The following is a 12,465-nucleotide window of genomic DNA, read 5'->3' as shown; positions in this document are numbered from 1 at the left end:
AAGGCTACAAAAATGGTGGAAGGTCATAAGCATGAAACTTATCAGGAAAGACTTAATGAACTCAATCTATATAGTCTGGAGGACAGAAGGGAAAGGGGGGACATGATCGAAACACTTAAATATGTTAAAGGGTTAAATAAGGTCCAGGAGGGAAGTGTTTTTAATAGGAAAGCGAACACAAGATCAAGGGGGCACAATCTGAGGTTAGTTGGGGGAAAGATCAGAAGCAATGTGAGAAAATATTATTTTACTGAAAGAGTAGTAGATGCTTGGAACATATTTCCAGCAGAGGTGGTTGCTAAATCCACAGTAACTGAATTTAAACATGCCTGGGATAAACATATATGCATCCTAAGATTAAATACAGGAAATAGTATAAGGGCAGATTAGATGGACCATGAGGTCTTTTTCTGCTGTCAATCTATGTTTCTAACATTTTCACTAATCGAGGAGAATATTTGTAGATCTGAGTTGAAATGAGGTAACATCTTCAGTGCTAGCTCCGAGGATGTTATCTAGTTAGGGTAATGAAATATCTGCATGCTCAGAGAGCCCCAAAGACCCCCTCGAAATTTTCACTGTTCTCATTCTGGAGCTATTATGAGTTCTGTAGAGCAGTGTTTCCCAACCTTGGCAACTTGAATATATCTGGACTTCAACTCCCAGAATTCCCCAGCCAGCATTTGCTGGCTGGGGAATTCTGGGAGTTGAAGTCCAAATATATTCAAGTTGCCAAGGTTAGGAAACACTGCTGTAGAGGACAGAAGTAGTTCAATACGGAAGGTTGTGAAAATTAAAGGCATAGACTCCACTGTTATTGCAACAAGGAGTCTGGTGGGCAGGCAGAACAATACTGCCACCCCAGCCTATTGAATTGAAACGCAATCTCTTCATTTGAAGGCAGAAGGAATTCTGTTTATTTACTCCCAGGTGGTTGACTTGTTTCTCCCCTTCCCCAACCTTTGCCGCATAATAACACTGTAGAGTAAGTCATACTGAAGGCGTGTGGCTCAAATTGATGCTTAGAAAGCCCTTTGCTTCTGAAGGAAGAACTGAGACCCCCACATTGCTACCCACTACACACACATACACACTGTCTCCCATTTGGAAATGGAGAGGAATAGACTCTCTCGGATGGTTATCTATTGCTGTCATACTTTGGCAGAGGGGGGAAAAGCAATATCAAGAGACGTATGTAAAGAGAAGGTGGCGCGCACGGGGTCCAGAGCAGGGCTGAATGTTTTCTATGTTTCAGAGACGACCAACGTCTCCCTATTTATTTATTTATTTTTTAGGAACCGTGTCTATTGTCATTCCAATTCTGCTGCTGCTGCTCCTAATGCTAGTGGCTGGTGCTGTGGTTTGGTACAAAAAACGGATTAAAGGGTAAGCATTCTAAACAATAATAATACAGTGTTCCCTCGATTTTCGCGGGGGATGCATTCTGAGACCGCCCGTGAAAGTCAAATTTCCGCGAAGTAGAGATACAGAAGTAAATACACTATTTTTGGCTATGGACAGTATCACAAGCCTTCCCTTAACACTTTACAGTGTTCCCTCAATTTTCGCAGGGGATGCGTTCTGAGACCCCCCGCGAAAGTCGAATTTCCGCGAAGTAGAGATGGGGAAGTAAATACACTATTTTTGGCTATGAACAGTATCACAAGCCTTCCCTTAACCCCTAAACTGCAATTTCTCATTCCCTTAGCAACCATTTAGATTATTACTCACCATGTTTATTTATTAAAGTTTATTAAAAAAATATTTATTAAAGTCGTCCGAAAGTTTGGCGATGACATATGACGTCATCGGGCAGGAAAAACCATGGTATATGGAAAAAAACAGCAAAGTTTTTTTTAATTAATATTTTTGAAAAACCGTGGTATAGCCGTTTCGCGAAGTTCGAACCCGCGAAATTCGAGGGACCACTGTAAACCCCTAAATTACCATTTCCCATTCCCTTAAGAACCATTTACTCACCGTTATTACTGGTACTCACCATTGAATAAGACAGTTAGTGATCCTGATATTTATAAACATAATTATTTATTAACAATAATTATTATTTTTTGTTATTTATTTGCAAAAAATTATTAGTTTGGTGATGACGTATGATGTCATCAGGCGGGAAAAAACGTGGTATAGGAAAAAAACGGCGAAGTATTTTTTAATTAATATTTTTTGAAAAACCGTGCTATAGGCTATTCGCAAAGTTCGAACCTATTATCTATTAGACTTGTTTCTCCGAAGACTCGGGGCGGCTCACAACAACAATGGAACAATACAGATACAAATCTAATGATTAAAAACTGTAACTAAAACCCATTACCTTAAAAATCGATACTACACAGTCATAACCACACATAACTTTCAATGGTCAGAGGGAGTAAGACCATGATGGCGAACCCATGACGCGTGTGCCAGAGATAGCACATAGTGCCCTCTCTGTGGGCACGTGAACTGTCGCCCCACTCAGTTTCACGTGTATGTGCATACACCTCCTACCAACCAGAGGGCAGGGCGCACGTGCAGGATTCACACATGCATGCGTAGGAGTTGCACAAAGAGAAACGTGCATGTGTAGGATGAGGGGGTGTGTATGTGTGGGGGCAGGGGACATATGGGGGCTGTATGTGTGGGCAGGTATATGTGCAGGGGCGGGGCACAGGCACGGACTGCATTTGGGGGGTTCAGGCACGCACACGCTTTGGGCACTCGGTCCAGAAAAAGTTAGCCATCATTGTTCTAAGACCAGGGTAGGCAAAGTTGGCTGTTCTGTGACTTATGGACTTCAACTCCCAGAATTCCTGAGCCAATCCTGCTAGCTCAGGAATTCTGGGAGTTGAAGTCCACATGTCATAGAAGAGCCAACTTTGCCTACCCTGGTCTTAGACCAATGATGGTTAACTTTATAACTTTATAACTATATAACTTTATATATATAACTGCCACAGTACAGACTGGGTTTCTGTCTGTAAATATGGGATTGTTTATTTATTTATATAAGCCAGCTTTTAGACAAATATAAACCCTTCTTGGCAAAGGTTCAGCCTTGATTATCTTTATCAGGCAGAGTGTTGCACTTTTGTTCTCACCTATGACACCTTTTGCCTTGGGTCAATAATTCCTTTTCAGGCGTCAAATTGGATTGAAGTATCTTGTTCTATGGTATATGGTAGAATCATAATATTAGTATCTGGATTGTCTCGGGGGAGGAAGTGGACGGAGAAGTTGTATCTTTTGCATACTTAGATCTTAATCTTCTGCCAAAATTATGTCTGCATTTGTTGCCGACCAGTTTCCGGTCACAATTCAAAGTGTTGGTTATGACCTATAAAGCCCTTCATGGCACCGGACCAGATTATCTCAGGGACCTCCTTCTGCTGCACGAATCCCAGCGACCAGTTAGGTCCCACAGAGTGAACCTTCTCCGGGTCCCGTCAACTAAACAATGTCATTTGGCGGGACCCAGGGGAAGAGCCTTCTCTGTGGCGGCCCCGGCTCTTTGGAACCAACTCCCCCCAGAGATTAGAATTGCCCCCACCCTCCTCGCCTTTCGTAAGCTTCTTAAAACCCACCTCTGCCGTCAGGCATGGGGGAACTAAGATATTCTTTCCCCCTATGCCTTTACAATTTATGCATGATATGTTTGTATGTATGTTTGGGTTTTATAATAAGGGTTTTTTAGTTCTTTTAGTATTGGATTGTTACATGCTGTTTTTTATCACTGTTGTTAGTCTACGGAGAGGGGCAGCATACAAATCCAATAAATAAAATGCTGGATCTTTGGTTCCAAACAAGTACTGTGTTATCTTAAGGGGAAACCACTAAAATATTTATATTTTTACATAATTAGATATTTAGAAGTAAATATATAGTTTTACACACACACAATGCATACACACATGCATATGCATACACACACACACACACACACACACAAATAAAGGATTCTCTGTCAAGTTATATCTAACTCTAGGGCACAGTGCTCACCTCCGTTTCTTGGCTGAGGGAGCCAGTGTTGTCCAAAGACATGTTCTGTGGTCATGTGGCCAACATGTTTATGTGCCAAAGGCGCATGGAACATACACTTACCTGTGCAACTCAATGGTACCTATTAATCTACTCACATTTGCATGCTTTCAACTGCTAGGTGGAGAGGAGCTGGGGTAAGGAACAGGAGCTCACCCCCTTGTGTGGTGCTCGGGTCTTGAACCTGTCAGCGCCTTTAACTCCTGAACCATCGCATCCCCTATATCCAGATTACTTTACACCTAAACTCTTCTGCATTAATTGATGTTATGTTGTTATGTTATATGCATAAAAATTATTCTGAGGGCCAAACTACATTTTACAAATAACACCTTGGATTCCAGTCTCCGATGTTTATCAAACTGGGTAGGTAGAGATATTGCCATGTCCTTCCGCAACAATTTCCAGCAAACACAAAACATTTTTCCCCCTGAGGAGGATATTTGCAGCACAAAATCAATACATGCGGAAGACATTAAGGATACTATCCTTTTACAATGTTCCTTGAAGGCGTTTAAACTATCTCAAAAAACACAAGCACAATTGCCGAGTTAGTGCCTAATTCTGGCCCTCCTCCCTAATATTTGCAGTCCAGGTCTTACTCAGGAATACTGCATTGCTGACCCATGAGTGTTTTTGACACTCTGACCAGTGATGGGTTCCTACGGGTTTGGTCAAGTACGCAGAACCGGTAGAAAAATTTTGAATTTTTTTCTTTTTTCCTCCTGGGCTCTGAGTATATTTTTCCTATCACAGTAACCGAGGTTGAATGTGCATAATTTTAGAAGTGCTGTGATAGATAATGTATATTTTTGTGTGCCTGTGTGTAATATGTATGTATACATATGGCATATACAGTGTTCCCTCGATTTCCACGGGGGATGTGTTCCGAGACCGCCCGCGAAAGTAGAATTTCCGCGAAGTAGAGATGCGGAAGTAAATACACCATTTTTGGCTATGGACAGTATCACAAGCCATCCCTTAACACTTTAAACCCCTAAATTACCATTTCCTATTCCCTTAACAACCATTTACTCGCCATTATTACTGGTACTCACCATTGAATAAGACACTTAGTGATCTTGATATTTATAAACATAGTATTTATTAACAATAATTATTTTTTTTGTTATTTATTTGCAAAAATTATTAGTTTGGCGATGACATAGGACGTCATTGGGTGGGAAAAACCATGGTATAGGAAAAAAACCGCGAAGTATTTTTTAATTAATATTTTTTGAAAAACCGTGGTATAGGCTATTTGCGAAGTTCAAACCCGCGAAAATCGAGAGAACACTGTATACATAGAATTAAATAGTATATATTGGATATTCAGTAATAGTAAATAGACAGGAAAATTGTATCTCTTTGACATGAGGAGAGGCCAGGCACCTTAACTCTAACCCACGTGAGTGACGTCAAGTGGGCCACCTTTAAGCCAGTCACATGATCTTTAAGCCACCCCCCCATCACATGATGGTCAAGCCACTCCCACCTGATCACGTGATTGTCAAGCCACAGCCACAGTGTGGTAGTAAAAATTTTTGCAGCCCTTCACTGACTGACCCATTTATCCCGTCTGTGTTTCTCATCCAGGGCCAAAGGTTTTCAGCACCAGCGTATGACCAATGGAGCCATGAATGTGGAGATTGGCAATCCCACCTACAAGATGTATGAGGGAGACCCCGACGCAGATGATGTAGGGGAGCTGCTAGATGCCGACTTCGCTCTGGACCCTGATAAGGTTTGGAAGAGGACCGCACAAAGATGTTGTGCACCTTCATTATTATTTGACAATCTTGTGCCTGGGAAAGCTGCATGACCCAATCTGTAGTCACACATGGTGCTGATAATTTTTAAACAGGTCGTCCTCAACTTACAACAGCTCATTTAGTGACCATTCAGAGTTACAACAGCACTAAAAATGACTTATGACCGTTTTTTCATAAAGGCATTGCAGCATTCCCATGGTTACATGATCAACATTTGGGCACTTGGCAACTGATTCATATTTATGACGGGTGCAGCGTCCCAGGGTCAACTGCAACATTTTGTGACATGAACACACTAGTTTCCTTTCTATCCCAAGGTCTTCATGGATTAAAAGACCTTTGAAGACAGATATGAAATGCCATTGTGTGATTTTTTACACAATGATGATGTGCCTGTTGGAAATTAGATAGCCTTTTTCAAATGACCATAAACTTGCAAATCTGCAAGAATTTCACCCTGTCTACTTTCAATCTGTTAAATTTGCAATTTAAAAAGGATGTTTTATTTAGTGTTTCTGTAGACTGTATCTGGGGGAAATTGTGGGAGCCTTGCCATCTACTGGCTCTGGGTTTTTAGGCTTAATATCCCATTTGTCTATAGCTTATCAGTAACTGGATTGTTAGCAGTTTTCCAAGGCAGATGTTTGGGTTAAAAATATTAGCTTTAAACTACCCAAGAATGGTTGCACTTGCACCAGGGAACTGGAGAAACTTAAGTAGCATTATTTTCCACTTCCAGGCATAACCATACAGTTTATGGTTTAGTATTCGGATGTGCTTTTATAGTAACTTCAAAGAAAGACAATTGGTAATGCACTTTGTTATCCCCCAAACCCCAACAATTTGAGCAATTCATTTCTTCCATTGGTATTTTGGATGACCAAGTTAAAACAGGGAAGGGAGGCAACCAGATGTAGCATGGAACACCCATTAACTTTGGCCAAAGTCTGTGTTTTGGATTGTGAAGGTTTCCCCTTCATTGAAATGATCAATCTGCCTAGGCGTTATTACTGTTAAGCAATAATTGCTTGGTTTTCTTTTTCACTGAGTGTTGTATGACACTCAGAGACACTCCAATGGGCGTGGCAGCTCAACGAGGTGATAAATAAATAAAAAAGAAGCACAAATTTCAGAAATCATTTGGAATAAGTGCTTCTGAATGCTCAAAAACACAGCACCTCTCTGCTGTTTATGAAAGCAGACCCATTTTTTCAGACTTCTTGATATAAGAGTGTCACCAGCTAGAAGAAGCTTTTTTTGGGTTTCTTCCCGTGTAGGATTTGGTAATTGAACAAGCGGGATGATACCTCCCGCTTACCAGACATCTGGAAACCAGCCCTCAAACGTATCCCAGCCATAGAAACTGAAATCAGACTCAGAACACACATTGCAAAACAGTCAAGTAGCCTGCAGGCTCCAACTAATCAGGATATCACGCCTAATCTACAACCATTAACTAATCAGCATACCTCAGCTACATCAACGACCCCAGGTGTTACCAAACTGACTCACCAGGAAGTTTCTACACAGCAGGCAATTGCTGAGCCATCAAACCACACCCAGCCATCAGTATTTATAGAAGGAAGGCAGCTGTGTTCGCCCTAGAACAAGGACAGAAACACCAGCCTGAAGATGACGAGTGGGACCTCGTCGAAACGTCGCCAGAAATTTCCAAATCCTACACGGGAAGAAACCCGAATATACCAAGACCATCATACCTGTACCCGTGAAAATCTACGAAAACACACACATATACAGTGGTACCTCAAGATACGAGTTTAATTCGTTCCGGACCTGGGCTCTTAAGTCGAGCAGCTCTTATCTCGAACGACTTTTCCCCATAGGAATTAATGTAAATAATTTTAATTGGTTCCAGCCCTCAAAAAACTCACAAAGTTAGTCTAAATTATGCAGAAAGACATGTTTTTAATGAAGAAATGTACATGTACATATAAATGAATAATGAAGTTTCTTTCACTTAACTTGTAAACTTTCTTAAACTTTTAAATTTACATATGTTCAACTTCTCTGCCACCCAATCCTGTAGGACAGAGGTCCCCAACCCTTTTTGCACCAGGGACCGGCTTTAAGCGATCAAGAGAGGAATGGGTGAATGAATGGACGGAGGGTGGGAAGGAAGGAAGGAAAGAGGGAAGGGACAGGAACAGAGGAAGGAAGCAAGGAAACTTATGAAAGGGGAGAGTAAGAGAGGAATGAGTGAAGGGAGGGAGGGAGGGAAGAAGGTGGGAAGGAGAAAGAAAAGAAGAAATAGAGGAAGGGAAGGTAAAAGAGAGAAAGAAAAAGAGCAAGAAAGCAAGCAAGCAAGAAAGAAAGAAAGAAAGAAAGAAAGAAAGAAAGGGGGAAGGGACAGGAACAGAGGAAGGAAGCAAGGAAACTTATGAAAGGGGAGAGTAAGAGAGGAATGAGTGAAGGGAGGGAGGGAAGAAGGTGGGAAGGAGAAAGAAAAGAAGAAATAGAGGAAGGGAAGGTAAAAGAGAGAAAGAAAAAGAGCAAGAAAGAAAGAAAGAAAGAAAGAAAGGGGAAAGGGACAGGAACAGAGGAAGGAAGCAAGGAAACTTATGAAAGGGGAGAGTAAGAGAGGAATGAGTGAAGGGAGGGAGGGAAGAAGGTGGGAAGGAGAAAGAAAAGAAGAAATAGAGGAAGGGAAGGTAAAAGAGAGAAAGAAAAAGAGCAAGAAAGAAAGCAAGAAAGAAAGAAAGAAAGAAAGAAAGGGGGAAGGGACAGGAACAGAGGAAGGAAGCAAGGAAACTTATGAAAGGGGAGAGTAAGAGAGGAATGAGTGAAGGGAGGGAGGGAGGGAAGAAGGTGGGAAGGAGAAAGAAAAGAAGAAATAGAAGGGAAGGTAAAAGAGAGAAAGAAAAAGAGCAAGAAAGAAAGCTGCAAGCACCCCCCCGAGCCCCCCAGGCCGGCTGCAACCTTTTAAAACACGCGCGCCGCTTCGCAGCTGTCTCCTGAAGCCGAACGCGGAAGTTAGCGTTTGGCTTCAGGAGACAGCTCCTTGGCGCTTGTATCTTGAATTTGGGCTTGTAAGTAGAACAAAAATATCTCTCCCCTCCCAGCTCTTATCTCGAGTTGCTCTTAAGTAGAGCAGCTCTTATGTCGGGGTTCCACTGGATACATTTGTCCAGAATCATGAGGTACAACACTTAATAGGGTACAAATAAGAAATCAGGAAACAATCAATATTAATATAAATAGTAAGGATACAAACAACAAGTTACAGTCATACAGCCAGAAGTGGTAGGAGATGGGTGACAAAAACGATGAGAAGACTAATAATAATAGTAATGCAGCCTTAGTGAATAGTTTGACAGTGGTAAGGGAATTATTTGTTTAGCAGAGTGATGGCATTCAGGAAAAAACTAATGTTCCCTCCATGAATACAGAAAGCTGCTTCACTGATCTGGCGTCCAAACCTTTTTAAAGCCACACTGGCCATACTGTGATGAGAAGGAAGGGAACAACAGTCTGAGATAGTGATGATGCTGGGAATAATATAAAGATGAAGAATCAGAGAAGCTGGCTTTGTCCTTCCCTTCGCCCTCTTCTTACTCTCTTTTTTTCCCTTTCTCTCCTCTAGCCCACAAACTTCACAAACCCAGTGTACGCCACACTCTACATGGGTGCTCAAAACAGCCGCAATTCACTAGCCAGCACAGACGAAAAGCGGGAGCTGCTCTCAAGAGGCGCGGACGATGACCTTGGCAACCCCCTGGCATAAGGAATGGGGGAATGGGCCACCAGCCCGAGACAGAGGCCAGACGGAAAGAGACCAGATGGGGAGGGAGCAAGAGATACTGTATAAATGTACAAATGAAGGATTATTACTTTTATATGTGAACAGTATTATTACCTGTATATTCCCTTTCATCTACCAGCCGCTGAATCTCTTGTCACTGGACTCGGGGGGGTTGATTGAAGTTAAGGCAATGTAGGGAATAGGGGGAGGATTGTAAGAAGACCCCACTTTAGGCTAAAGGGCTGGATCTTTTTCGCTTGCTGCACAAAACAATCCACTTTCTGCTTCTTCTGCAGGCAGCTCTAGGTTGCTAGCCTTTTAAAAGTTTTGCAATAGTTTCCCACCCTTCTCAGGATGCCGTTGATGAATCCAGGGACATGTTCTGGCCAGAAGTTGGAGGCGAACCAGATTGGAAAGTGCATATTTTGAAACCTGTAGGGAAGGGGAACATCTTCCTTCCTTCTTGTGCACACCGACACTTGGTTTCACTGAACGTGGGTCACAATATGAGGCCAATGTTGACAAGAGCTCAATGTAGGTTTGTCAGACAAGAGGTACCTGTGACAGACACACCAGTGGATCTTTTAAATCTGGGGCATCGAGGGACCGTGATATTAACCTGCTCGTTTCCATTTGCCCCTAACATGCAAGGCAACTTGAACATTAATCTCCTCCCTTTACAGACTGATCCATTTGGGGGGGGAAATGAGGAGTGGGTCAGTAGCTGCACATCCATCACAAACTTTTGGGTTGGGCCAAAATCCCAGAGTAACCTGTGGATGGAACCCACTGTATGTGAACTCATCCCTTGTGAAAATTTAAGGTTGTTTCCCCCCCCCCCAAGGAAATCCTCAAATTCTTGTTCTGTTTTGTGATTCGTCTAAAACAAACAAAACAACAACAACAAAAGCCTTATATCAATATCAGAATGTCTTAAAGGAGCAGATTTCTCTGCAGTGTGCAGGTGTGGCAATAGCTTATCCTGACCCAATGCTTCTCCTTCCCCTTCATGCAGCAGATCCATTTGCAAAAGGAGCTGACTCTTAATTTGACCATTTGTCATTAAAAAGGAAAAAAAACAACGACAAAGCAACCCTTCAACATTTCCTTTCTGTGTTCCATCAGGTCCTCGCAGATCACCCAAAAGTCCACAAAATGCCCTTTTGGCTACCTAAGAACTGAATTAAAGAACCACTGGTGTAAATGTTCTTCCCATCAAGTGCATTCTTATATATACTTTTCCCCCAACAGTTTTTCCTGTGTATTTCCACCAATGGCCTTTTCTCTCACAGCACCCAGCCAGTCTAATCTCTCTGCAACGCCTTAATCATTTTTTTTCTACCAGTATGATTTTAATCTACTCTTATCCTATCAGCCACCACCCAAACTGGTTTTCTCGTATCTTTTCACCTTTCCACTAATTTTTTTCCCCTCCTGAACGCATTTTATTTCCAGAAATGGTATTCTTTTTGGAGGATTATTACTTTGACTGTATCTCACTTTATTTTAGTGTCTGTGTCTTAAGACTAAAGCAGAGTTTACAAATTGAGAATTGCAACAAAGGTTCCCTTTTGTCTCCCCCCAACCTTTTCCCCCCTTCCCCCCTCCTCCCTCCATCACCACAGTTTCAATCATTCCTATTTCTGGAAAGAGATTCAAATGTTATTTCAACTTTCATTTCTTTCCAACCTGGTTTTTTTAAAAAAAAACAAAGATGAAATCAGATCAGAAGTAAATAAGATGAACTAGCTTTTATAGTAGAAATTACACGCATGTAGGGGGGAGGGGAGGAGGTCTCCTCAGCATTTTTTCCCCCTGGGAAAGGGGCCCAAATGTTTTAATAATTTTTGCCAGATTACTTTACAACTAAAAACAAAACATTCAAAATAAAAAAAACAGATATTGTTATAAATAAAATTTTTAAAAACTAATGCTTTTAAATATTTCTTCTTTATTTCATTTGAGTCTGATTTTATTCCATGGGAAATTGCAAATTCTGAACATTTTTGTCATGTGTAACCTAAACAACAGGAGAGACAGCCTGGTCTGGGAGTTAAAGAACCAGGAGAGAGACTGGGAGAGAGTGAGTTCTAGCCCCACTTTAGACACAAAGCCAGATAGGTGACCTTGGGCCAGTCACTCACTCTTAGCCCTAAGAAGGAAACAAGGACAAACCACTTATGAAAAACTTGCTAAGAAAAGATAGATGGGGAACTCATCAAATTTGCAGGTGACAGCAAACTGGCAGGAATAGTCAGTACTCCAGAAGATTGGCTCAAGAAGGATCTTGACAGACTTGGACACTGGGTGCTATCTAACAAATGAAATGCAATGGTGAAAAAAATAAGGTTCTACATTTAGTCAACAAAAACAAAATGCACAGGTAATGTGGTACATTGCTCAACAGTAATAACTGAGAGGGATCTTGGAGTCCTAGTGGACAAGCATTTACATATGAGCCAGCAGTGTGCAGCAGCTGCCAAAAACCCCAACACAATTCTGGACTGCATTAACAAATGGATAGAATCAAGATCACGTGAAGTATTAAAACCACTATATAATGCCTTGGTAAGGCCACAGTTGGAATACTGCATTGTTTTGTTTGCCACAATGTAAAAAGGATGTTGAGACACTAGAAAGAATGCAGAGAAGAGCAGCAAAGATTATTAGGGGACTAGATGCTGGAACATATAAAGAACGGAATTGGGTATGTCTAATTTAATGAAAAGAAGGACTAGGGGTGACACAATAATGTTCCGGTATCTCAGAGACTGCCACAAAGAAGAGGGAGTCAAGCTATTCTCCAGAGCACCTGAGGGTAGGAAACTAATCCAGGAGAGGAGCAACTTTGAACTAAGGGCAAATTTTGTGATGGAACAATTGATCAGTGGAATAACTTGT

General features: G+C 41.6%; 1 protein-coding gene across 3 annotated transcripts in view; it reads left to right on the top strand.

Moving 5' to 3' along the window:
* The window catches only part of LRP1 (LDL receptor related protein 1), a 469,165-nt gene extending 457,670 nt beyond the window's left edge, over nucleotides 1-11,495 (top strand). For all 3 annotated transcript variants that reach the window (XM_070740967.1, XM_070740966.1, XM_070740968.1), the window contains 3 exons: nucleotides 1,296-1,386; nucleotides 5,629-5,776; nucleotides 9,406-11,495. In XM_070740967.1, coding sequence (XP_070597068.1) covers nucleotides 1,296-1,386; nucleotides 5,629-5,776; nucleotides 9,406-9,546 — 380 coding nt within the window. In that variant the 3' untranslated portion in view covers nucleotides 9,547-11,495. The remainder of the gene's footprint in view (nucleotides 1-1,295; nucleotides 1,387-5,628; nucleotides 5,777-9,405) is intronic.
* The last annotated feature ends 970 nt before the right edge of the window (nucleotides 11,496-12,465 follow it).

Source organism: Erythrolamprus reginae, chromosome 2 (genome assembly GCF_031021105.1).
Source record: "Erythrolamprus reginae isolate rEryReg1 chromosome 2, rEryReg1.hap1, whole genome shotgun sequence".
In the NCBI taxonomy this organism is placed as follows: domain Eukaryota; kingdom Metazoa; phylum Chordata; class Lepidosauria; order Squamata; family Dipsadidae; genus Erythrolamprus; species Erythrolamprus reginae.
Note: the sequence above shows the minus strand (reverse complement) of the source record. Positions and strands in the feature narration are given on the sequence as shown.